Source organism: Sorex fumeus, unplaced genomic scaffold, assembly GCF_029834395.1.
Source record: "Sorex fumeus unplaced genomic scaffold, SorFum_2.1 ptg000101l, whole genome shotgun sequence".
Lineage (NCBI taxonomy): Eukaryota > Metazoa > Chordata > Mammalia > Eulipotyphla > Soricidae > Sorex > Sorex fumeus.
In genome coordinates this window covers 30122-56277 of record NW_026606158.1, presented here as the reverse complement: position 1 = coordinate 56277, position 26156 = coordinate 30122, and the positions used below count along the sequence as shown (strand labels likewise).

Genomic DNA, 26156 nt, shown 5'->3' with positions numbered 1-26156 from the left:
TTATATATGTGTGTGTGTGTTGCCCTGTGTTGTTATATATATGTTTGTGTGTGTGTGTGTGTGTGTGTGTGTGCGTGTGTGTGTATACATACATATCACGGTCCTCCCATTGTTCATCGATTTGTTCGAGCGGGCCCAGTAATGTCTTCATCATGAGACTTGTTGTTACTGTGTTTGGCATATCGAATACATCACGGGTAGCTTGCCAGGCTCTGCCGTGTGGGCGAGATACTCTCGGTAGCTTGCCAGGCTCTCCGAGAGGGGCGGAGGAATCGAACTCGGGTCGGCCATGTTGGCTGCGTGCAAGGCAAACGCCCTACCACTGTGCTATCGCCCCGACCCATACATACATATATATATATGAATAAAAGAGGAAGCCGTGAACCATCAGAATTGCTACTGATTCCATACAAATGCCATCTGAGGGTACTGCCATTAGCAACTGTAACACTGTTCTCCCGTTTTTCATCGATTTGCTCGAGCTGGCACCAGTAATGTCTCCATTGTGTGTTTTGGCATATTGAATACGCCACAGGGAGCTTGCCAGGCTCTGCCATACGGGCGGGATATTCTCAGTAGCTTGCCGGACTCTCTGAGAGAAACGAAGGAATCGAACCCGGGTCGGCCGCTTGCAAGGCAAACGCCCTACCCGCTGTGCTATTGCTCCAGCCCCAACAGGGATAACCCGGCAAAAATAACCTCAAAGAACTCAAATGCAAAGGGCCCAGAGCAGGTCAGGCTTTTGCCTTGTACACATCTGGCCTGGGTTCGATCCCCAACACTCAAGTTCGCTAGGAGTGATCCCTGAGCATAGAGTCAGGAGAAAACCCTGAGCCTGGCCGGGTGTGTGTGGGGGAGGGGGCGGGGGGGGAACACTTTGAAGCATATTCCTATTCGGCAGTTCCAAAGGTAGAATTAGAAACATACCACCCATGTTCAACGCCAGACGTGATTTTGACTGATTCATACCAGAGGAATGAAACACTACTGTATTTTCCCAGGCAGAGCCAGGATTATCGATACGCCAGAGCTACATATTGGGGGCGTTATTCAACAATGGAAAACCCTAGAATAGGAATTCCTTAGGAAAACTGCACACGGCCGACCCAGCTTCGATTCCTCCGCCCCTCTCAGAGGGCCTGGCAAGCTACTGAGAGTACCCCGCCCACACGGCAGAGCCTGGCAAGCTCCCCGTGGCATATTCAATATGCCAAAAACAGTAACAACAATTCTCACAATGGAGACGTTACTGGTCCCGCTCGAGCAAATCGATGAACAATGGGAGGACAATGGGTGTGGTTTGCAACCAGGACAACGATTTCTTAAAAAGCACTTCCGGGGGACTGGAGCAATAGCACAGTTTGTCCTGCATGCGTCCAACCCAGGTTTGATCCCTAGCATCCCCTAGGGTCCCCCGAGCACCACCAGGAGTAATTCCTGAGTGCAGAGCCAGGAGTAATCCCTGAGCATCGCCGGGTGTGACCCAAAAAGGAAAAAAAAAAAAAAGAAGCACCTCTGGGAACCAGTGTCTTCACAAAGGACTCAGTCATCCCAAAGTCGCAAATAGGATTCAGGGAACATGACATGTGCTGATAGAAGGTCCTCTGGGAAGGACCGGGGGAGGGGGGGTGCTCCTGAACACGCATGGTACGTGATTGCCAGCTGGAGCCCCGAGGGAGGCGATGAGACCCCAAAGATGACCCCCACGTAACTGACACCAAGACTTGCCGTGTCCCTGAATCCTAAGGCGCTCAGCTCCAACCATCTCTGGGGAAACACTCCCACATAGCATCAGGGGGGGCCACAAAGTGGGGAACACAAGGGAAGTGGGGATAGGGAGGGCTACCTCGGCCCAACCCAAAAGCAATGGTCTAGAGAGATCAGACACACGCACAAAGCAAGGACAAAGCGCACAAACCAAGGATGGGGACAGGGCATCCGCAAGGGACAGCAGAGCCTCTGAGTTCGTCTTTTTTTTTTCTTTTTGGGTCACAGCCGGCGATGCACAAGGGTTCCTCCTGGCTCTGCACTCAGGAATTACTCCTAGCGGTGCTCGGGAGACCATATAGGATGCTGGGAATCGAACCCGAGTTAGCCACGTGCAAGGCAAACGCCCTACCACTGTGCTATCACTCCAACCCCAGCTGAGAGCTCATCATGGCATGCCATGGAGCCTTGCTGCCTGTCCTAGCGTGGACACACACCCAGTGCAGCAGAGGGACACAAGGCAGAAAAGGCAAGCGGGGGCCCCAGCAGAGGGCTTTTGGAGATAGTTTTGCGCACACAGCAGGTAGAAAGAAACCACGGACACTGTCATTGTTGGGGTGTAGGTAACAATTCAGACTAGAGATCACTCACTGAGCCTTAGGGTGACCCAAGAACTGAAGTGAGAGCGCTGTGGAGTGGTCAGTGGGCTGGGAGGCCATGCCGGTGGCCAGATAAGAGGTAACAATAAGATAAGGGGTTCAGGGGTGGGGTAGGATGACCAGGATAGGACAGTGGAGAGGGTGCTGGCTTTGCTCATGATCAACATGGGTTTGATCACCGGACCTGTAGAGGGTAGTGCAAGCCCCACCAGGAGTGACCCCTGAATACATGTAGCTCCAGGAAGAATCCCTGAGCATTGCTAGATATGTTTCCCCCACACACATACTAAAAAACAAAAAGAGATCTAGAGGGCCGAAGCAACAGTACAGCAGGGAGGGAGTTTGCCTTGCACGCAGCCGACCCGGGTTCAAGCCCCTGCATCCCATAGGGTCCCCTGAGCACCACCAGGAGTGATTCCTGAGTGCAGAGCCAGGTGTGACCCAAAACAACAACCAACCAAAGATCTGGGGTTGAATGGTAGCAGTAGATTGGGAGGGAGGAGAAGGACAGAGAGACGCTAGACATTGGCATAGAAGCAGGACAAGGCAGCCTGGCCTCTGGTGGGGGATGGGGTGGGGGGAGGAGGGCTGACTCTGAGGTCTGGAGCCTGCGTGAGTGCAAGGACAGGAAGACCGTTGCAGAAATGGAACGCGCAGGGGCCAGAGCAGGGCATCTGCCTTGCATGCGGCCAACCCAGGTTCGATCCCCAGCATCTCAGAGGGTCCCCCTGAGCACCACCAGGAGTAATTCCTGAGTGCAGAGCCAGGAGGAACCCCCAGGCACTTCTGAGTGTCCCCCACAATCACCAAAAAAAAGTAAAGAAATAATGCAGGTGGGCTGGAGCGATAGCACAGCGGGTAGGGTATTTGCCTTGCACGTGGCCGATCTGGGTTCGAGTTCCAACATCACATATGGTTCCCCAGGAGTAATTCCTGAGTGCATGAGCCAGGAGTAAGCCCTGTGCATCGCGGCTCTGACCCAAAAAGCAATAAATAAATAAATAATGCAGGGGCTGGAGAGATAGCACAGCGGGTAGGGCGTTTGCCTTGCATGCGGCCAACCCGGGTTCGATTCCCAGCATCCCATCGGGTCCCCTGAGCAGCGCCAGGAGTGACTCCTGAGTGCAGAGCCAGGAGTAACCCCTGTGCATTGCCAGGTGTGACCAAAAAAGCAAAAAAATAATAATAAAAATAACGCAGGGGGAAGGGAAGAGGTGCTCAATATTTCAGCTTTTGATCACTGACCAGAGATGCAGGAGACCCTCTGGATGAAGTTCGCACAAGCAAGTGGGTACAGAAAAGCTGTGGAAATAGGACAACTTGCGGGGGTTGAGGGGGACGTGGGAATCATCTGTCTGGGATCAGCACGAGGAGTTCACTGACTCCCTAAGGAAGAGGTTAGAAACTAAGACAAAACCATAAGGGCCGTGCTTGCCATGAACGCAGCTGGCCCCGGTTCAGTCCACATACGGTTCCCACTGAGCACTGTCAGAAGTGAGCCCTGAGCACAGACCGAGGAGTAGCTCCTGGGCATCACTAGGTGTGGCCAAAAACAGAGGGAAAAATCAAAACACCTTCCAGGAACATGTAGCACTGTAGCACTGTCGTCACGTTGTTCATCGATTTGCTCGAGCGGGCACCAGTAACGTCTCCATTGTCAGATTTGTTGTTACTGGTTTTGGCATATCGAATACGTCACGGGCAGCTTGCCAGGCTCTGCCATGCAGGCGGGATACTCTCGGTAGCTTGCCGGGCTCTCCGAGAGGGATGGAGGAATCGAACCTGGGTCAGCCGCGTGCAAGGCAAATGCCCTACCCACTGTGCTATCACTCTGGGAACATGTATTGAACAGAAAAGCAGCAGAACTCCAGCTTCAATGAACAGAGACCCAAACAAACACAGATTGGGGGGTGGGGGGTGGGATGGGATCAAAGAATCAGCAAGGACTGAGGTAAGAACCTATATCCGAAGGGCCAGAGCAGTAGCACAGTAGGTAGGAAGCTTGCCTTGCACGCGATGGGCCTGGGTTTGATCCCCGGCACCCCATTAGGTCTCCCGCGCCTGGCAGGAGTAATCCCTGAGCACTTCTCAGTGTAGCCCAAACACAAAGTGTTTTCTGGGAAAGGAAAGCGGACTGAGATGTCTCTACACACTCCATCTTCTCCCACAACGCTGCAGTAACCACACGTGCATGCCCTACAAATGCAAAACTAAGCACGCTCGCTTTTTTTTTTTTTTTTGCTCTTTGGGTCACACCCGGCAATGCTCAGGGGTTCCTCCTGGCTTTGCACTCAGAAATCACTCCTGGCGGTGCTCCGGGGACCCTGTGGGATGCTGGGAATCAAACCCGGGTCGGCCGCGTGCAAGGCAAATGCCCTCCCTGCTGTGCTATTGCTCCAGCCCGCATGCTCGCTTTCTTACCCTCCTAAAGAACATACAAGATCGCTTTCCCCCAGAAGGCCCAACCTCGTTTCCCTAAACATAGGAGGAATTTACCGCAAGGACACAGCCCCGTCGGGGTGCTGAGCATGCTGAAAGGGGTGGGAGTCCTTGCTCTCTGCAGGATTAAGCCTTCCCGAAGCGCAGGACCTTCTAAGGACTAGATCTGGGGATGGGGCGGGTTGGCACGCGCCGCTCTACGTGCCTGGACTGCATCTAATTTTGACCTTCAGCGCCACCTCCTGGCCACATCGGGAAACAGCAGGCCAGGTCCCAATAAACCTTGCCGGGTCTTACAGGGTCCCTCCCTGGTCATCAAGACCACTTATTTGTTGGGGACTCAGAACCCCTTCTAAACACTCCCCTCTGGGGCTAGAGTGATAGCACAGCGGGTAGGGCGTTTGCCTTGCACGCGGCCGACCCGGGTTCGATTCCCAACATCCCATATGGTCCCCTGAGCACTGCCAGGGGTAATTTCTGAGTGCAGAGCCAGGAGTAACACCCGAGCATCGCGGAATTAAACACTCCCCTCCAATAACGGGGACAAATCCGGGATGCTTCTCGTACTAGAGTTCATGGAGAAAGCGGGGCAGGCAGGGCAGGAGAGGAGAGGCTTAGTTGGAAATCCTCGTTGCCGTGGAACGCGATGCCCGCTAGGTGGCAGTCTCTCCTCCAAACTGACCCATAAACCGTTCCGGGGCGTGAAAATGCCTTCAAAGGAACAGCCAACGTTGGCAAGCAAACACATTTGATCTGGATCCCGGATTACATCATTTAGCTCCTATGATAATTCCATGATTTTAGCTTCTATTGTTCTCCCAGCCTGACTGGCCTTTGCTCGGTGCTTAAAAAAAAAAAAAGCTAGTAGCCAACTGCATTCGTAACTCCTATGCTCCCGTTATTTCTCAGTTATCCTATGTATTTAAACACCCGAGGCATTTAAACCTTGAAGTAATGCCACTTTAAAAAAAAAATAAAGAAAGCATTCAAAATAACTCATTTAGAATTCACGGGTCAGCCAACTTTTTCTGGGACGAGCCAGATGGATTTTCATCTTTCGGGGCTGTACCATCTGTGTTCCAACCATCCAGGCCTGCCACCACAGTGGAACAAAAGCCATCACCATATGCCAATAAACAGGGGTGGCTGCTGTGTTCTAATAAAACTTTATTTATAAAAGCAGGCAGCCGTTTTGGGCGTACCCAGAGACGGGCCATCAGAGCTCACGAAACCTACACTAAAATTAGCGGAAGAACAAGCTCTTTGCCCAAGGTCATCCAGCCAATTAGTCATGAGTCAAAATTTCTGTCAGGTATGCTAACACTGGGTCAGGGGGCTAGTGCAGGGGGCCTCGCTATGCAGCCAACCACAACTCACTTCTCAGAACTGCATATGGTCCCCCAAGAGCCACCAGGGGTCACTGCTGAGCACTGGGCCAAGAATAGTCTCTGAGGGCTAGAGAGTACAGACAGGAGGGTCTTTTCCTTGCCCGTAGCCCACCCACATTCCATCCCCGTCATCTCCTAAGGAGTTCCACTAGGAGTGATTCCTGAGTGCAGAGCCAGGAGTGAGCCCTGAGCACTTCCAGGTGTAACCAAAAAACACAAAACAAGAAAAAGAAAAGAAATTGAAAAGAATCCCTGAGCACTGACAACCTGGGAAAAAAAAAAAAACAATGAAAATAAGACAAAACCCCTAACTCCTAGAAGTGCAACTTAGAAGAGTGAGGGATGAATTCTTGTTGGGCCCATTCTACAGACACTGTCACTTGGGGTGGGCCAAGTGGCACTGCCAGGGCCTGACCCTTTTGTCACAAGGAAGGATGCGTGCAGAGCCTGATCCCGGGGGAGGGAGGGGGGACTATGAAGTCCTTTTTATTTATTTTTAATTTTTTTTCTTTTTGGGTCACACCCGGCTTTGCACAGGGGTTCCTCCTGGCTCTGCACTCAGGAATTACTCTGGTAGTGCTCGGGGGACCTTATGAGATGCTGGGAATCGAACCCGGGTCGGCCGTGTGCAAGGCAAACGCCCTCCCCGCTGTGCTATCGCTCCAGCCCCGGAACCACGAAGTTCTGGCCATGAAGTTGTGACTCCACCTGACTCTGCTCTGTGATTTGCCTGCCTCCCCCCACCACACACACACACACACACGCACGCACGCACACGCACATGCACACACTCACTTGACGGCTGTGGTGAGGCGCAGGGGCCTGACGCCAGGCGTGGCAAAGCGCAGAGTGTTCATGTAAGCGACATGCTGTAGGGCATGGTTGAAGGTCTCCACATCATCCCCCTCCAAGGTGAGCAGGGACTGCGAGGGGTTCACGTGGACCTGGGCCCCGGACACAGACACGGCTGAGAGCAGGACCAGGAGGCCGGGCAGGAAGGGAGCAAGGGTTGGGGGGTGGGGGGACAGGGACGGGGTGGGGGCATGCCCGGGAGGGAGGGCGGGCGGGGAGGAAGGGGCGATACCTTCATGCCTTTGCCCAGACTCTCGAAATCCCTATAGTCCAGCCCCTCCCGGCATGCATAGAGGCACTCGATGACCTCGCGGCTCTCCAGGCGGCCCGAGCGCACGCTGAAACCGGCCAGGTAGCCGTGGAAGTAGTGGTGGATCGGCAAGGGCTCTCCTAGGGCAGGAACACAGGAGCAGACTGGAGGTGAGAGCCAGGAGTCGAGGGGGAGGAGCTGAGAGGAGGGGAAAAGAGAGGAAGGAAGAGCAGGGGGGGGGAAGGGGGGAGGAGGAGGAGAAGGAGGAGGAGGGGGAGGAGGAGGAGGAGGGGGAGGGGAAGGAGGAGGAGGAGGAGGAGGGGGAGGAGGAGGGGGGAGGAGGAGGGGGGAGGAGGGGGGGAGGAGGAGGAGGAGGAGGGGGGAGGAGGAGGGGGGAGGAGGGGGGGAGGAGGAGGAGGAGGAGGGGGGAGGAGGAGGAGGAGGTGAAAGAGAAAAGGGGGAAGGAGAAGGAGGAGAAGGAAAAGGGGGAGGAGGTGTGGGGAGGAGGGGGAAGAGGGGGAGGGGGAGGGGAGGAGGAGAAGAAAAAGGAGAAGGAAGAGGAGAAGAAGAAGGGGAAGGAGGTGTGGGGGAGAGGGGGAGAAGGGAGAGGCGAGAAGGAGGAGGAGGGGTTGAGGAGGAGGAGGAGAAGAAAAAGAAGGAGAAGGAGGAAGAGGAGAGAGGGAAGAGTTGTGGGGAGGATGGAGAGGAGGGGAGAGGAGGAAGGGGAGGGGAGAAGGAAGAGGAGAAGAAGAAGGAGGAAGAGGAGGAGGAGGAGAAAGTCAAGGGGAAGGAGGGGGAGAAGGAGGGGGAGGAGGTGTTGGGAGGAGGGAGAGGAGGGGAGGGGAGGAGGAGGTGGAGAAGAAAAAGGAGAAGGAGGAGGAGGAGGAAAAGAAGAAGGAGGAGAAAGCCAAGGGGAAGGAGGACGCAGAGGAGGAGGAGGAGGAGGAGGAGGCGGAGGAGGAGGAGGCGGAGGAGGAAGGGGAGGAGGAGAGATTAGAGCCAGAAGAGCAGAGCGAGGGAGAGAGAAGAGAGAACCCAACCCTGGGATGAATCAGGCGTCATCGCAGAGATGAGAAACGCTCCACTTCCGGGGGAGGGAAGGGAGGGAAGCGAGGGGCGGAAGTGGGGCGGGGAGACACAGGAGGAGGAGGAGGGGGCGGGGGTCTTCGGGGCATGCGAGGAACCGGGTGGATGTGTGCTCCCTTCTCAGAGGCCCGATGTGGCGGCTGTGTGGCGGCTCCCGCCTCGTGCGTCCGGGATGCGAGAGTCAGCAGGGGCGTTGGTTGGCCTCGCTGGGTGGCCGGAGAGGCCCCAGGAGCCAGGGACGGGGCTCTGCCCTCTCCGAGGAAACCTGGCAGCCCTCGGAACCCCGGGGCCAAGCGTCCAGCACCCAGGCGGTCGCCCGGGGCGGAAGCAGAGAGAAGTCTGGCCTGGCTCTTCACCCAGTACCTTGAGAGGCTTCGGTGCTGTTGTCTCCTCCCTTCTCCTTCTCTTTGTTCTTCTCATCTGCAGGGAGGAAAGAGCAGCGGTGAGCGCAGGGTCGTGGGGGACAGACAGACTGACAGAGGAAGCAGAGGGGTCCCCACTCTACCCCAGAGGGAACCTCGCGGGGCCTGGGCTGAGTCCCACTGTCCACTGAGACAGTCACAGCTCATTCCCTTAGGCCTCCGTCATCAACAAACAGGCAAATATGGTGGTGGAGGAAACACAAGGTGGTGGTCTCACACACATACACACACACGCACGCACACACATGCACACACACACATATACACACATACATACACATGCACACATACGCACACATATATACATATACACACATACACACACATAAACACATACACACATACATGCACATACACACATACACATAAACACATATACACACATACACACACACATACACGCATATATGCATACACACATACACACACATACACACACACACTTGGGAGGGAAAAAAATTAAAGCAAAGAATGCCTGAGAACAGATGACTGGAGAAAGAAACTATGGTACATCTACACAATGGAATACTATACAGCCATCAGGAAGAATGAAGTCATGAAATTCGCTTATAAATGGATGGACCTGGAGAGTATCGTTCTGAGTGAACTGAGTCAGAGGGAGAAGGACAGACATCAGATAATTGCGTTCATTTGTGGTATATGAAAGAAACAGAGTAGGAGACTCGTACCCAAGGACAGTGGAAACAAGGGCCGGGAGGGCTAGCCAGCGTCGGAAGCCTGCCTCAAGTGGGGGTGGGCAGTTAGGACAGAGAAGGGACCACCATGATTGGTGTTCAAAGACGAAACGTAATCAAATATTGTGTACTACATTATAAAAATAAAATGAAATTAAAAAAGAAAAAAAGAGATAGAGAAGGGGCCACCATGACGATGATAGTTGGCAATGATCATGGTGGTGGGAAATGTACACTGGTGGAGGGACGGGCATTGGAACATTGCATGACTGAAACCCGACCATGAACAGCTTTGTAAGGGTCTGTGTCACAGTGATTCAATAAAAAGCAAATAGATAGATGGGGGCTTAAAAGGTGAACTTTTTTCTTTTCTTTTTTTCTTGGGCTCACACCCAGCGATGCACAGGGGTTCCTCCTGGCTCTGCACTCAGGAATTACTCCCGACAGTGCTCGGGGGACGATATGGGATGCTGGGAATCAAACCCGGATTGGTCGCATGCAAGGCAAACGCCCTACCAGCTGTGCTATCGCTCCAGCCCCAAAAGGTGAACTACTGATGATCGTCTGGGGCTTACTGACTTCCAGCAGGGCAATGGGCCACCGTGGACACCGCCACCCACTGGGGTTCAGGAAGAGATGCTGGCCGGGCCCGCCCCGTCAGAGGCCGGGAGGCAGTTGGATCAACGGGAGACCCCGGAGGCCTCAGTGACCACAGCCTCCTGCTGCTCCTTCCCTCCGTCCCTCCCTCCTTCCCACCCTCCCCGGGCCTCACCCAGCCAGCAGGCCCCAATCATGAGCGCAGCCTCCCTGCGGGGCGGCTGGATGAGGCCGTTGTCGTGGATGAGGGCGGGGTCGAAGGAGATGCCATCCGTGTAGAGGGTGACGGTGGGGAACTCCAGGTTCAGGGCGTAGTGGTGCCACTCGTCATCGCAGACCTGGGTGGGGGGCGGGGTGGGGAAGGACAGGAGACCCTCAGCGCCCTCCGCCTGCAGGTGGCGCCACCTCCTGGCAGGCGGGAGCCTCTGCGGGCATGGGAACTGCTACCCGCCCAGCTGGGAGAACACTGGATGATGGATGGACCTTCCTGGAGGGAACAACGCTATCTTGCCAATACGTTTTTCTGTTTGTTTCTTGTTTTTGTTTGCTTTTTGGGTCACACCCGGCGATGCACAGGGTTGCTCCTGACTCTGCACTCAGGAATTACTCCTGGCAGTGCTTGGGGGACCATATGGGATGCTGGGGCTCAAACCCGGGTCAGCTGCATGCAAGGCAAACGCCCTACCCGCTGTGCTATAGCTCCAGCCCCACCAATATGTTTTTTTGAAACCCTTGTATAAAAGACCTAATGAGAGTCCATCGGGGAGGGAATTTCCCTTGCAAGCAGCTGACCGGAAGTGCCACCAAGGTGGGCCAAGTCAGAGCCCTGAAATTCAAAGGAAAGTTCCAAATATATAGATTTGGGTTTTCAGCAGGAATAACCCACAGGGACAGATGAACACCCTCTAGGGAAAAACTCTACAGAAAAGACCAATAAGCGAAGCCTTTGGAAACACCTAGGGCTGGAGCAATAGTACAGTAAGTAGAGCGTTTGCCTTGCATGCCGCTGACCCAGGTTTGGTCCCCGGCATCCCATACAGTCCCCCAGCATCACCAGGAGTAATTCCTGAGGGCAGAGTCAGGAGGAACCTACAAGCATCACAGGGTGAGGACCAAAAACCAAAATAATAATAATAATAATAATAATTAAAAAACAGGAAATCTGGGGCTGGAGAGATAGCACAGCGGGGAGGGCGTTTGCCTTGCACGCAGCCAACCCAGGTTCGATTCCCAGCATCCCATATGGTCCCCTGAGCACTGCCAGGAGTGATTCCTGAGTGCACAGCCAGGAGTAACCCCTGTGCATCGCCGGGTGTGATCCAGAAAGCAAAATAAATAAATAAAAATTTAAAAAGAATAAAAAACAGGAAATCTTGTATACATGTATGCTTGCATACATGTACATGTGTGTTCATGGATGTGCAAGGCAAGTGCCATTGTCCCTCACAGAAAGCTTAAGGTGCGGGAACACCTCAGATATTTGGAGTTTGCTCCAGACCTCGGAGATAAAACTGAGTCTATAAGGTGAGTCACATGAATTCTTTTGGTCTCCCAGTACAGACAGAAATGATGTTTACCCATCACCATGCATTGCCTAATGATGAGGCGTTCTAGGCATGCTTTGCTGTGCAACTTTGTTATACAAGCATCACAGAGTACAACTAGATGTATCTAGATAGGATAGCCTGCTTCCCACCCCAGCTATCCTGACAGCCAAATGGAACCATTGTTTCCAGTGGAACCATTTCATGGAAGTATTGTTTCCAGTAGGACCACTTCATGGAACCATTATTTCCAGTAGGACCATTTCGATGGAACCATTGTTTCCAGTTGGACCATTTTGATGAAACCATTGTTTCCAGTAGGACCATTTCGATGGAACCATTGTTTCCAGTAGGACCATTTTGATGGAAACAATGTTTCCAGTAGGACCATTTCGATGGAACCATTGTTTCCAGTAGGACCATTTTGATGGAAACAATGTTTCCAGTAGGACCATTTTGATGGAACCATTGTTTCCAGTAGGACCATTTCAATGAAACCAATGTTTCCAGTAGGACCATTTCGATGGAACCATTATTTCCACTGGGACCATTTCATAAAGCCATTGCTATATATGTGAACTCTCTCTATTGACCAACTTCATTAAGCAACACTGGTAACCAGTGGTAACTACCCTAATCTAGTGGGTGAGCAAAGAACTGTGTCTAAAAAAAAAACAAAACAAAAAACAGTACAGGTGCCTTCTTTAAAGATATTTTACTGTGGGAGGGATAGTGGGATCCATGGCGGTGGGAAATGGGCGCTGGTGGAGGGATGGGTATTTGATCATTGTATAATTGAAACCCAAGCACAAAAATTTGTAAGTCTACAACTGTACCTCATGATGTCTCACTAATAAAAATTTTTTTAAAAAAAATTAAAAAAATAAAGTCACTTTAAAGTTCAGCTAAAAAAAAATTTTTTTAAAAATAAAGATATTTTACTGTGAACCAGCATCTGAGTTGTTAGAAAAATGGTGTCAGTAGATTTGCACTTCACAGGATCCCACAAAAAGGAATCAGAGAGACATAGAGAGGGTGGCGGCAGCTCTGCCTTGCGTTCAGCCAACCCTGGTTCTATACCTGGCACCACCTGGTCCCCCAAGCACCACCAGAGCAAACCCCGAGCACAGAGCCAAGAGAAGTCCCTGGGTACCATCAGGTGTGATTCCAAAATCAAACCCAAAAGCAGTGCGGTATCTGTGAGGTACCATCTAGCCAGGTGTGCCCGTAAAACAGAAAGTTTCCCATGGCCTGTTTTCCCCCAGAGGTACAACTGCTTGGTCGCTCTTTCAATTGCTCAAATGGATAATAAAGGCAGAACTTTGTGGTGAGCTGGAGCAATAGTACAGCAATAGTTCAGGGTGTTTGCCTTACATGCAGCTGACCCAGCATCCCATATGCTCCCCTGAGCACTGCTAGAAGTTATTTCTGACTGCAGAGCCAGGAGTAAGCCCTGAGCATCGCTGGGTGTGACCAAGAGAGGGAAGGAAGGAAGGAAGGAAGGAAGGAAGGAAGGAAGGAAGGAAGGAAGGGAGGGAAGGAGGGAGGGAGAAAGGGAGGAAGGAAGGAAGGAAGGAAGGAAGGAAGGGAAGGAGGGAGGGAGAAAGGGAGGAAGGATGGAAGGAATAAAAGAGAGAGGAAGGAAGGAAGGAAGGAAGGAAGGAAGGAAGGAAGGAAGGAAGGAAGGAAGGAGAAAAGATAAAGAGAGAAAGGAAGGAAGGGAGGGAGGAAGGAAGGAAGGAAGGAAGGAAGGAAGGGAGGGAGGAGAAAAGAAAAAGAAAGAGAGAGGAAGGAAAGGAGGGAGAGGGAGGGAGGGAGGAAGGAAGGAAGGAAGGAAGGAAGGAGAAAAGAAAAAGAGAGAGAAAGGAAAGGAGGGAGAGGGAGGGAGGGAGGGAGGAAGGAAGGAAGGAAGGAGAAAAGAAAAAGAAAGAGAGAAAAAGGAAGGAAGGAAGGAAGGAAGGAAGGAAGGAAGGAAGGAAGGAGAAAAGAAAAAGAGAGAGAAAGGAAAGGAGGGAGAGGGAGGGAGGGAGGGAGAGAGGGAGGGAGGAAGGAAGGAAGGAGAAAAGAAAAAGAAAGAGAGAAAAAGGAAGGAAGGAAGGAAGGAAGGGAGGGAGGAGAAAAGAAAAAGAAAGAGAGAGGAAGGAAAGGAGGGAGGGAGAGGGAGGGAGGGAGGAAGGAAGGAAGGAAGGAGAAAAGATAAAGAGAGAGAAAGGAAGGAAGGGAGGAAGGAAGGAAGGAAGGAAGGAAGGAAGGAAGGGAGGGAGGGAGGAGAAAAGAAAAAGAAAGAGAGAGGAAGGAAAGGAGGGAGGGAGAGGGAGGGAGGGAGGGAGGGAGGGAGGGAGGAAGGAAGGAGAAAAGATAGAGAGAAAGGAAGGAAGGGAGGGAGGAAGGAAGGAAGGAAGGAAGGAAGGAAGGAAGGAAGGGAGGGAGGGAGGGAGGGGAAAAGAAAAAGAAAGAGAGAGGAAGGAAAGGAGGGAGGGAGAGGGAGGGAGGGAGGGAGGAAGGAAGGAAGGAAGGAAGGAAGGAAGGAAGGAAGGAAGGAAGGAGAAAAGAAAAAGAAAGAGAGAAAAAGGAAGGAAGGAAGAAGGAAGGAGAAAGGAAGGAAGGAAGGAAGGAAGGAAGGAAGGAAGGAAGGAAGGAAGGAAGGAAGGAAGGAAGGAAAGAAAGGAAGAAAGGAAGAAAGGAAGAAAGGGTGGGTAAGGGAGGGAGGGTAAGGGAGGGAGAGAGGGAAGAAGGGAAAGAGAAAGAGAAAGATCGAAGTGAAAGCGAAGAGAGCCACAAAAATCAGAAACCTCTTGTTCTGGGGATTATATAGGTAGGTGGGGTTTGCAAGGTGGGGTGGGGGGTGGATACATGCCTTGCAAATGTGAGGCCCTGAGTTCGATCCCCCACACCTCCAGCCCCATCCCCTCTCCCCGCTGCATGGCCTGGTGTGGCCCGGTGTGGCCCTCACGGCTACCATGCACTGTGGGGCCGGCATGGCATGGCCTGGCCACCAAACCATCAGGATGTACCAGCCATGCCTTAGCATCCTGACCCCAGCACTGTGGTATGCGGTCCCTAAAAAGAAAAAAAAAAAAACAGCAACTGCAGACAGCCCTCGATCGCCAAGTCTGTGTGTTCCTTCCGTGCCCTTCCTCAGCCTTCCACATCTGGCCTTCTCAGCCGTTCCCTGAGTCAGCCTCTCCCTTGGGGAAAACTGATGAGCCCACACTGGCCTGTGGGGTTCCGCTTCGAGAAGGCTCTCTCTGTGGACTGATTTCCCTCTTTTGTCCATTTGGGGATTTGTCGTTTCTAATAGGGGTGTGAATTCACATGTGAGGTGAGAACCATCGCGAGACTCTCTCTGGATGCTCTGGGGCATCACTGAAGCCTCCTGCCAGTCCGGAGGGGGTGGGGGAGGGGTGGGGGGGAGGATGATTCTCAGGATCCTCCTTTGCTAAGTCCAAGATTTCGGGGTTAGGGGGTCCCTCAAACCATACAGGGTATCTCAGCTGGGTGCCTCAGCATGACCTGCTTTCTCTCTCTCTCTCTCTCTCTCTCTCTCTCTCTCTCTCTCTCTCAAGAGAACTGATTCTATGCTTTTATTTTTATTATTTATTTATTTATTTATTTATATTTTTTGCTTTTTCAGTCACATCAGGCAATGCTCAGGGCTTATTCCTGGCTCTGCACTCAGGAATTACTCCTGGAGGTGCTCAGGGGACCGTAGGGGATGCTGGGAATCGAACCCGGGTCAGCCATATACAAGGCAAACACCCTTCCCACTGTGCTATCGCTCCAGTTCCAGATCTGCTTTCTCAGTTACTCTACCTCTGCCTGGCTGAGAGTCACAAACATGCAGGGAAGGTTCTAGAGAAGAAAGAGATGTTGTGAGGTCAAGCCCAGGGCTATCCAGGGTTCGATCCCTGGCACCACCTATGGTCCCCTGAGCCCGACAGGAGGCAGTCCTAAGTGCAGAGCCAGGAGTAAGCCCTGAGAATCGCTGGGTGTGACCCAAAACACAGTTTAAAAAATAAATAAAAGAAATGACATGAAGTGGGGGGTGAACTAGGAATGATGGGGGACGTGGTCAGTTTGGCTGAGAACTGGAGGCTGAAAAGAGGCGGAGTGATACGCAGGACAGTGACAACTCTGCAAACCACGGTGCCCTTAGGAGGGAAAGTGTCTGCCCTAGAGGTCAGCCCAGGTGGGGGGGAGGAGGGGAAGTGGGGGCACTGGCAGAGGGAAGGGGATGCTGGAGACAGGATGGGTGCTCAAACACTGTACGCCTGAACCCCAGTCACGAATAACTCTGTGACTTGGTAATTCATGGTACACAATGTCACTGTCACTGTCACTGTCCTCCCGTTGTTCATCGATTTTCTCAAGCGGGCCCAGTAATGTCTCCATCATGAGACTTTGTTGTTACTGTGTTTGGCATATCGAATACATCACGGGGAGCTTGCCAGGCTTTGCCAGGCGGGTGAGATATTCTCGGTAGCTTGCTGGGCTCTCCGAGAAGAGCGGAGGAATTGAACCTGGGTCGGCTGGGTCAGTCGCATACAAGGCAAACGCCCTATCCTCTGTGCTATAGCTGTGAGGGCACAATCTGTCACTGTCACTGACCTCCCACTGTTCATCAATTTTGCTCGAACAGGTCCAGTAATGTCACCATTTTTTTTGAGACTTGTTACTGTGTTTGGCATATTGAATACGGCACGGGGAGCTTGCCAGGCTATGCCGTGCGGGCGAGGTACTCTCGGTGGCTTGCCAGGCTCTCTGAGAGAGGCAGAGGAATTGAACCCGGCTCGGCTGGGCTGGCTGCACGCAAGGCAAACGCCTTACCGCTGTGTTATTGCTTCATTATAAAAAGTATAAAAAAGAATAGTAATGTTTTTAAGCAGTGGGTGACGGCGCATTTGCAGTGGTGTTGTATATTTCCATTTTAGGGGGTGTCAGAGCTAGCGGGGGTCATGCGGTACTGGGGATCAAACCCAGGCCTGGTGTGTGCCCGGCATGCACGCCAATGCTCGGAGCAAACCCCGCCCCCCCATTCCCATCTAACTAATCCCATGGCGCTTTCTGCTGGAGACGAGTCTGGGAGCAGAGGGGTCAGGGCTGAGGGCAGACAGAGGCACCCAGAGAAACGGCAGCCCCTGCCCCTGACCCCCCGCCTGCAAGGGGCGAACCCGGGGCCAGGGGCCGGCAGCCTCACCTGTTCCAGCTTCCAGAGGAACTTGACGGGGCGGGCGCTCTCCAGCAGTGGCCAGTAGAGGAAGGAGATTCTGCAGCCGTGGACGGTCAGCGCGTAGTGGGAGAAGCCGTCCTCTGGGGGGTGGGGTGGGGTCAGGTACAGCTGCCTCCCCAGCCCACCGTCTCCCCTCCCACCCGTCTCCCCATCCCACCTGTCTCCCTTCTGCTCTCTCTCCTGTTCTTTCACTCTCTCTCTCTCCTCTCTCTTCTCACTCTCTCCACCTCTCCTCTTTTTCCCTCTATCCTCTCTTTCCATCTCTCCATTTCTGTTCCCTCTCCCTTGTTCAGAGCGGGTGCACACACACACACTCACACAGACACACAAACACACTCACATCCTGAGCATGTCCCATGTCCAGCCCCAGTGGCTCCCGGGGCCCCCTCTGCACCCCACACTCTGAGTGGGCCTTGACAAACACCCCAGCCAGCCACACTTTCCAACCGAGAAGGAGCGCAGGCACGCTGGCTGGGACTGGAAGTGGGCTCCGCAGAGACCCCCCTGGGAGAATGAGCAGAGGGCAGGGGATTGTGGCCAGGGGCCCAGACGCCTTAGGGAGGAGGGGGGATGGGGAGAGAAAGAGGAGGGGCGCGACTCCCCAGGAGAGCTGGCAGGGGTGGGTCTGGGAAACCTTGACATGATGGGGTATGGGGGGGCAGCTGAGAGCAGGGGGGGTGCTGGGGGCCAGGAGGAAACCTCAGCGGTTCAGAAAGCGGCAAAACCAGGAAACCCGAAGGGAGAGGAAAGGAGCAGGCGTGCACACACACACACACACACACACACACATGCTCACACACATATCCACATACGCTCACACACATGCTCACACGCATGCACGCACACACACGCTCACACACACGCTCATACACACGCTCACACACATATGATGTACATACGTGCACACATGCACACAAATGCTCACACACGCACACGCTCACATACACGCTTATACACATGCTCACACACACATATGATGCACATACGTGCACACACATGCACACAAATGCTCACACATGCACACACGCTCACACTCACACACGCTCATACACATGCTCACACACACGCACACACATATGATGCACATATGTGCACAAACGCTCACACACGCACACACTCACACACACACGCTCACACTCACACACACGCTCACACACATATGCTAACACACTCACACATGCACACACATGCTCACATATACATTCACACACACGCTCATACATGCTCACACACCTATGCACACTCACATACACACTCTCACACACATAGGCGGACACACTCACATGCCCACATGCTCAGATATACACACTCATACACACACATGCTCACACACACGTGTTCACACACTCACATACACACATTCTCACAAACTCACGCATGCACATGCTCATATACACACACGCTCTCACACTCACACGTACAGGTTCATACACACATACAAATATACACTCACACATGTTCACAGACACACACATGCACTTGCTCACACACTTGTATACACTCACACACATTCTCCTAACACTCATAAACACGCACAACATGCATATACATATAAACGTACACACACATCCACATCCACTCACACACTCATACACTCATATACATATACACACGTTTGCTCACACACCTGCACGTGCAATCAAACACATACACAATCGCATACACACTCTAGCACTCACACATGCAAACTCGCAAGCACACACACATACATGAACCAGCACACACCTGCATGTACACTCACCACACTCGCAGCACACTTGTGTGCGCACACACACTTCAGCACACGCACACATGCTTGAGCATGCTTGAGCATGCTCACACACGCGCGCACACACGCGCACACACACACCCAGAGCCGAGGGCCAGGAGCGGCCGGCAGGGCCAGGGTCCGGCGCTCACCGTTCTGCACGGTGTGACATACAATGGTCTCCTCCTCCTTCTTGCCCTTGCCGGGGGTGACGCCGTGCTTCATCCAGAAGGACAGGGTGAAGTGGTCGCTGAGGTTGTCATGGGGCCCGGCGCCGCCCACGGGCACCTGCACGGCCTGGGTGCCGTTGAACCAGTAGATGAGGCTGCTGTCCTGGCTGTAGTGCACCGACAGCCCGGCCGTCCAGTTGGCGTTGGGGCCGGGCATGGGCAGCAGGTCCACCTCCCCGGGGGCAGCGCCTACAGGGGCCCGAGGTCACCGCATCAGCGCTGAAGGCGCCCCCGGCCTCCTCGCGCCGCCTCTGCCCTCCGCTCCCCCGCCCGCCCCAGCTGGGACAGGCCTGGAGACGTGGCTGGAGGCGCCTCTTGCACTTGGACCTGCCCAGTCACTCCCCGGCACCCTCAGTGGCTGCAGCTGGAGAGCTGGAGAGCGGCAGAGCTAAGTCTGGGCGGGGCCAGGTACAGGCTGGGTGCAAGAGGCGCTGGGCCACCGGGGTGTGGGGGACGCGGGGGCGCCGGGGCACAGGTGCAGGGGCGCAGGGTGCAGGGACACAAGGACACAAGGGCGCAGGGGCGGGAGGAGGGAGTCACATGGTGCAGGGGCGCCGGGGTGCTGGGACGCAGGGTACAGGGGCAGGGGTGGACGCAGGGTTCAGGGGCACCAGGGCACTGGGATGCAGAGGCGTGGGTCGCAGACGCAGGGCGCAGGGGCGCTGGGGTGCAGGGCGCAGGGACGCAGGGCGAGGGGCGCAGGGGCGTGGGGCGCAGGGTGTGTGGGGCAGAGGCGCTGGGGCGCGGCCTGCAGGGCACAGGGGCGGGGTGCAGGGCAGTGGGGCACCGGGCCAGTGGCGTAGGGGCGCAGGGGCGCGCAGGCGCAGGGTGCAGGACGGGGGGGGGGGGGGGGGGGGCGCGCAGGGGGCGGGGCGCGGGCCACACCCACCACAGAGCTTGCGCAGCGCGCGCTCGGAGTAGTTGTCCCTGTCGCAGCCCTTGGCCACGTGGCTGGTCTGCAGCTCGATGCTGGCCTGAATGTTCCAGAGAGGCTCGTCACAGGTCTCCAGGCGGATGCCAGGGAACAGAGCCAGGCTCCCGGCCCCGGGGGCATACTCGATCCTCTTGTTCCAGCCTGCAGAGGGGAGGCAAGGGGACCGTGGGGAGAGGAAGGGCCCCAGCCCCGCCACCCAAGCCTGTCCCCAGGCCCACCGCCCTGGGGAGCCGAGCCAGACACCTCTTCCTCTCGTTCTCTCTCTCTCTCTCTCTCTCTCTCTCTCTCTCTCTCTGCCTCCTGTCTCTGTCTCTCTTACCATCTCTGTCTCTCTCTAGGTCTTTCTCTTACCATCTCTCTCACCATCTCTGTCTCTCAGTGACTCTCTCACTGTCTCTCTTTCTCTCTCTCTCCTCTCCTGTCTTTTTCTCTCTGTCTCTCTCACCATCTCTGTCTGTCTCTGTCTCTGTGTGTCTCTGTCCCTGTCTCACTGTCTCTCTCTCTCAACATCTCTGTCTCTGCCTCTGTCTCTCTCTGTCTCCTGGCGCTCTGGGGAGACCCAGGGGGCCGGTCCGGGGGCTTCTCACCTTGCCAGCTGGGCTTGCAGGTGGGCTTCACCTGGATCTCCACCTGCGCGTCATCGGCTGCGCGCTTCTTGCCGCAGTCGTAGGCGGTCACAGTGAACCTGTACAGCTTCTCGCCGCTGTATTCCAGCTTCTCCGTGTTCTCGATGTTCCCTGGAGAGGTGCGGGCGAGCAGAGTGTCAGGGACCCCCACCCCCCGGGGGGCCCACCTCCACCCCACAGCAGCCGGGAGGGGCTGGGGTCCGGCGGGGGTCCGCACCGTCGTTGTCGATGAGGAAGGGGGTGTTGGGCGTGAGGATCTCGTAGTAGCAGATCTGGCTGTACTGGGGCGAGCAGTCCCCGTCCACGGCCTCCACGCGCAGGATGCGGTCGTACAGCTTGCCCTCGGTCACGGCCGCGCGGTACAGCCGCTCCACGAACACCGGGGCGAACTCGTTCACGTCGTTGACCCGCACGTGCACGGTGGCCCTGCGGGGGGGAGGGGAGGGGCGGAGCCTTGGCCCAGGCGCCTGGGGGAGGGGGATCGGCCGGGGTCCGAGCCCCCCCAGAGAGGGCCCAGCAGCAGCCCCGGGGAACGTCGAGACAGAAGGTTCTGGGCGGGAGGTCACGCTCTAGGGCTGAGCTGAGGACTCGAGTCACGTGCCGGTGGTGGTTCCCTGGGGGTCCCCTGGCCTTCACGGGCCCTTCGGACCCTGGAGCCCCAACCCCGGGATTGCGGGGACATGTTGGGTTGGGGGCTAAGGCTGGTCCGTGCTGGAGCCATCTCCTGGGCCCTCACTGGGACCCTGTGTGTGTGGGGGGGAGGATGGGGAGAGCACTGTGAGCTAGGGAGAACAGAGAACAGGACAGTGGGCATGGCGGGGGTATGGAATGACTGATGGCAGCTTCCTCCTCCCGGCCTCTTCCTCCTCCTCCTCCTCATCTACTCCCTCCTCTTCCTCATGTTCTCCCTCCTCCCCATCCCCTCTCTGCTCTCCCTCCTCCTCCTCCCCATCTTCCTGCTCCTCCCCTCCTCCTCCCCATCCTTTTTCTCCTCCCCCTCCTCCTCCTTATCCTCTCCCTCCTCCCTATCCTCTCCCTCCCTCTCCTCCTCCCCCTCCTCTCCATCCTCCCTCCTCCCCCTCATTCTCTCCCTCCTCTCCATCCTCTCCCTCCTCCTCTCCATCCTCTCCTTCCTCCCCATCCTCTCCCTCCTCTCCCTCCTCCCCCTCCTCTTCCCCATCCTCACCCTCCTCCCCATCCTTTCCCTCCTCCCCCTCCTCCTCCCCCTCCTCTTCCCCTTCCTCCTCCCCCATCCTCCTGCTCCCCCCTCCTCCTCCTTCCCCAGGCATCAGACAGGGAGGCTGCCTTGACTCAGACCTTCTCCTGGATCTTCATCACAGCCCAACGTGCAGGGCTAGTCACCAGCCTCCTCCTCAGAGGGGCCACTCAGCAATTCTCAAGAGTCTGAGGGTTGGCCCAGGGGCCTCCCCAGGGCTCCCAGGGTGGGGGAGGGGGAGGGGGAGGGCCACCCAATGATGCTGAGGACTAAATTTGGGGCCTCAGGGCCAGAGCGATAGCAAAGCAGGGAGGGCGTTTGCCTCGCAAGAGGCCAACCCAGGGCTCATCCCCGGCATCCCATAGGGTTCCCTGAGCACCGCCAGGAGTCATCCCTGAGTGCAGAGCCAGGAGTCAGCCCTAAGCATCGCCGGGTGTGGCCCCCAAACTAACCAAATAAATTGGGGGCCTTGCTGGACATGGCCCCCACCAACTGACTTCCTGCACCTCACTCCACCGGGTTACCTCCAATTCCCTTGATAAAAACAACCCAGTTACCGGGGGTCTTAGGAGGCAGGGCCAGGCTGCCCCCGGGGTCCCACCCACCATCCAGCCTTCTCGGCACCCCCAGAGCAAAGGCTGGTGAATGGCAGCAAGGACTGGAGTTGTGCTGGCGGGGACAGAGATGGGGTGATGGGTGGGGGGGCCAAGGGGGGAGTAGGGGGCGCTGGGTGTGAGACCCAGGTTGGGGGGGGTCACTGGGCATGGGGCCCAGGTGCTGGGTGTGGGGCTTGGGTGGGAGGACGGGTCGCTGGGTGGGGGTAGGGCAGGGGGATTGGGGGGCGCCGGGCGTGAGACCCAGGTGGGGGGTGGGGGGGTCACTGGGCAGGGGTCAGGCGGGGGTTTGGGGGCACTGGGCATGGGCCCCGGCACGGGCGCCTCACTTGTGGGACTTCTTGGTGTTGGCGCCGTCGGGGCCCTCGCCGCAGTCGTAGGCCTGGATGGTGAAGGTGTGCTCCTTCTGGGCCTCGCAGTCCACCGGCTCCTTGGCCCGGATGAGCCCCTCCCCCGTGGCCTTGTCCAAGATCACGGCCTCAAAGGGGACCCCGGCCCCGTGCAGCCGGAAGCCGCAGATCTCGCCTGGCGGGTGGTGGAGGGAAGAAGAGTTATGGCCCCAGCCCGCCTCCAGGCTCGGCCTTCTCCCCACCGGACGCCCACCTCAGCCCGGCAACCCCCCCTGGGCTGACCACGGTGACCTCCGATCCCACCGCCCCAGCCAGGACTGAGCCTGGCCAGTCTTGCCAGGAACATAACCCCTGCCTGCCCCACATCCTGCTCGCTCGCTCCCTTCCCCTCTTCATGAAGAAGCCTACCCACCTCACATCACCAACCCCTCCCTGGGGGGACCCCCCCACGACCCCAAGCACCTGCGTAGCGTAGGGGGGCGTCCTTGTCCAGGGCAAAGAGCGGGGGGTTCAGCAGAACGGTGTTGTCGTTCTCCATGACGATGCCCTGGTACTCGGCCTCGATCCACGGCTTGTGCTTGTTGGCTGGAGGGAACAGAAGCGCCCCAGAGCCTCAGTACTGCCTGGGCCTGTGCAGACCCAGACATGCCCACAGGCCTTGCACACGCACACGCACACACACACACTCACACACACACCCCAGCCAGCCGGCAGAAGCAACCGCAGGAGGGAGCACTGCAGACGAAGCACTCCGCGTGCAAAGGAGTCAGTGGGTCTGTGGGAGGTCACAGCCTTCTCCTGGCTGCTGCAGTTTCCATGGCAACAGCCTGGAGGGGGGAGCACTGCCCCCCACCCCCCCAACCTCCTCCAGTCAGGAAACATGGTCAGAACTGTTTCATGGGGAGTTTTCTTTAGGGATTTCCAGGGCGGGAGAACAGAGATCTGATTTTCAGGACACAACGCTGGGCCAAGACCCGGGACAGAGTTAGGATGAGAAGATCTAGAAGTTTCCCAAGACCGCATGCGTGCGTGTGCATGTGTGTGTGCGTGTGTGTGCGCGCGTGTGTGCGCGCGAGTGCACGCAGTGCTGTGGGACTCGAACCCAGGCCCTCAGATGCTCAAGGCAAGGTCCTGGCCTGAGATCCGGATTTCTTTTTTTTTTTTTTTGAGCCATCCTCACTGTGTTGATCCTAAAATCCTCACTGCACGCCCCATCCCCCGCCCCGCCCCCAAACCCCAACCTAAAGCCCTGTGGGGGGGGGCCCCCCAGTGGAGGGAAGAAGAGGAGAAAGGACAGAGAGAATATTTATAGGCCAGAGGGAGGGGACAGAGAAGGGCAGGGATAGGACAGGGAGAAATCGGTGCCAGAGAACTGGCCCCCCGCAGAGCCACATCCTCAGGGATTATGGAAGTGACCTAGAAACAAGAACGTCCCTCTTCTTCTCACCCCCCCTCACCCAGCACACAGTTCCCGTGAGCGGCACCCCCACTCCCTGAACCTCTCTTCGGACACAGACTCACAACTTGGGGTCATCACCCCCTCTCCAAGCCCCCTCCCCTCCTCTCCCTCCTTCAGCTGATCTCCCAGGGACAGACTCCCCAAATGTCCCCATTTCCTACCAGGGAGGGGCCGCCTGGGAAGGCGGGGGGGGGGGGGGGGGGTCTCCCCCCTCCCCCCTCCCCCCTCCATCTTTCTGCACCTGCTTCACCGGGACTTGCCCTTGCTCATCTCGCCTTGCCCCCCACCCCGCTCTCAGAGCACATGCAGAGCAGGATATGGGCCAGGGAGGAGAGACCCCAGGGAAACTGAGTCAGAAAAGGGCGGTGGGTGGTGAGCAAGAAGGCCTGCGTCCCGTTCTCCCACCTCCCCCCCCCAACCACACGCCCCCTTTCCTGCCAGGGACAATCCCCCCCCCTCCCTCCAGCTCCCGTCTCTGAAAAGTCAGTGAACAAGAAAGCGCAGGAAGTGACAGGTGAGCCGGAAGCCGGCTGGGGGTCCCAGCAGAGTGGGGAGGGGGTGGTGGCAGCCGCCCCGCTGAACCCCACGTCCACAGCGGCGCAGACTCCTCCCAGCTCCTGGGGCGACTCCTTGGACCCGACCCCAGCTCCCTCCCACCCTCCTCTCTGCTCCTCATTTATTTCCCTTTCATTATTTTAAATTTTTTTGCCTCCCCCTTTGCCCTTTCCCGTCTCCTCAGCCCCCTCCCACGCCTCATCCCCCCTTCGCCTCCCAGCAGCCCCCACACACCCACTTATGCCCTTCCTCGACCTGGGCGGGGGGGCCGGGGCGGGGGTGTCCCCCTCGTTCCCACCCGGCCGCGTGCGTGCGCCAGGGGACAGCGCCAGGGGACAGCTCGGGTGACCCCCAGCCCAGCTGCGTGCGCGCGTGATCCCAGCGGCTCTGCGCAGACACACACACGCCAGGAGCGACGTGCTCGCCACGCCGGGGGCCGCCGGGGGCCGGGGGGTGGGCACCCCCACTCCCTCCCAGGACGAAGCCCCCCGCTGGACAGCACCCCGCGGGGACCAGCCTGGGCCCCCCCGCCCCAGGACGCAGTGACACGGGCGGGGGGCGGGGGGAGGCCGGCCAGGGGGTGGGGCAGGGGTCGCCACCTGTCACCTGCGCCCCCGCCCTCCCCGCCACCCCCCCCCCCCGCGCCCCCGGACTCACCTTTGTTGGCGGCGCCCGCGGGCAGCAGCGCGGCCAGTCCGAGGGTCAGCAGCAGCAGGGCCATGGTGAGGCGCGGGGACGGGGCGCGGGGCGCGACCCTCGGGCCCGGAGGGTGGGCTGCAGGCCCCCGCGGCGGGGAGGGCGGTCGGGCCGGGCAGGGGCTCCCGCAGCGCGCCCCGATGCCTCCAGCCGGCTGCTCGCCCGCCGCTGCCCACCCCGCGGGCTGCTGCAGAATGACGTCACACCGCCAGGCGCGGACGGACGCGGCCGCCGGCCAATCGCGGGCCGGGGGCGGGGGCCAGGTGCTGCAGGGGGGCGGGAGCCGGGGCCCCCGGGGGCTCGCGGAGAGCGTGCTCTAGAGGCGGGCTTCCCCCCACCACCTCCTCTTGACTGCAATCCGGGGGAGCAAGGGAACTGCGGGGGCCCGGGAGGAAGCTGGAAAGACGTAGAAGGGGTGAGGAATCGGGGGGCCAGCGGGGGACTCGAGAGCTGGGAGCCCGGGGGTGGGGAAGGGAGACGTCAGTGGAGCCCCGAGGGAGGTGAGGAGGGGCCGGATTCACGTCACACACAGACACACACACAGACACACACAAGTACACACGCATGCACACACGCATGCACACGCGCGCGCGAACACACGCTACGTATGCACACACGTGCACACACGCAGACACGCATGCAGACACGCACGCACACATGTACGCATGCACACACGTGTACGCACACATGCACGAATGCATGCACACACGCACGCACACATGTACGCGTGCACACGTGCACGCATGTACACGCACTTGTACACGCGCGCATACACACGCACACGCATGCACGCACGCATACACAAACATGCAAACGCACGTGCGTGCACACGCACGCACAAACACACACTACGTGTGTAC

The 26156-nt window shown here is 56.8% G+C and overlaps 1 protein-coding gene across 1 annotated transcript in view; it reads right to left on the bottom strand.

The window, feature by feature from the left end:
* Positions 1-25490, bottom strand: part of CLSTN3 (calsyntenin 3) — a 36478-nt gene extending 10988 nt beyond the window's left edge. The window contains exons 1-12 of the mRNA XM_056134733.1: positions 25258-25490; positions 23049-23171; positions 22566-22761; positions 20624-20832; positions 20368-20517; positions 19736-19921; positions 18769-19035; positions 16837-16949; positions 10271-10433; positions 8745-8801; positions 7278-7435; positions 6989-7137 (exon numbers count right to left, since the gene is read on the bottom strand). Coding sequence (XP_055990708.1) covers positions 6989-7137; positions 7278-7435; positions 8745-8801; positions 10271-10433; positions 16837-16949; positions 18769-19035; positions 19736-19921; positions 20368-20517; positions 20624-20832; positions 22566-22761; positions 23049-23171; positions 25258-25321 — 1835 coding nt within the window. The 5' untranslated portion in view covers positions 25322-25490. The remainder of the gene's footprint in view (positions 1-6988; positions 7138-7277; positions 7436-8744; positions 8802-10270; positions 10434-16836; positions 16950-18768; positions 19036-19735; positions 19922-20367; positions 20518-20623; positions 20833-22565; positions 22762-23048; positions 23172-25257) is intronic.
* Between the last annotated feature and the right edge of the window lie 666 nt (positions 25491-26156).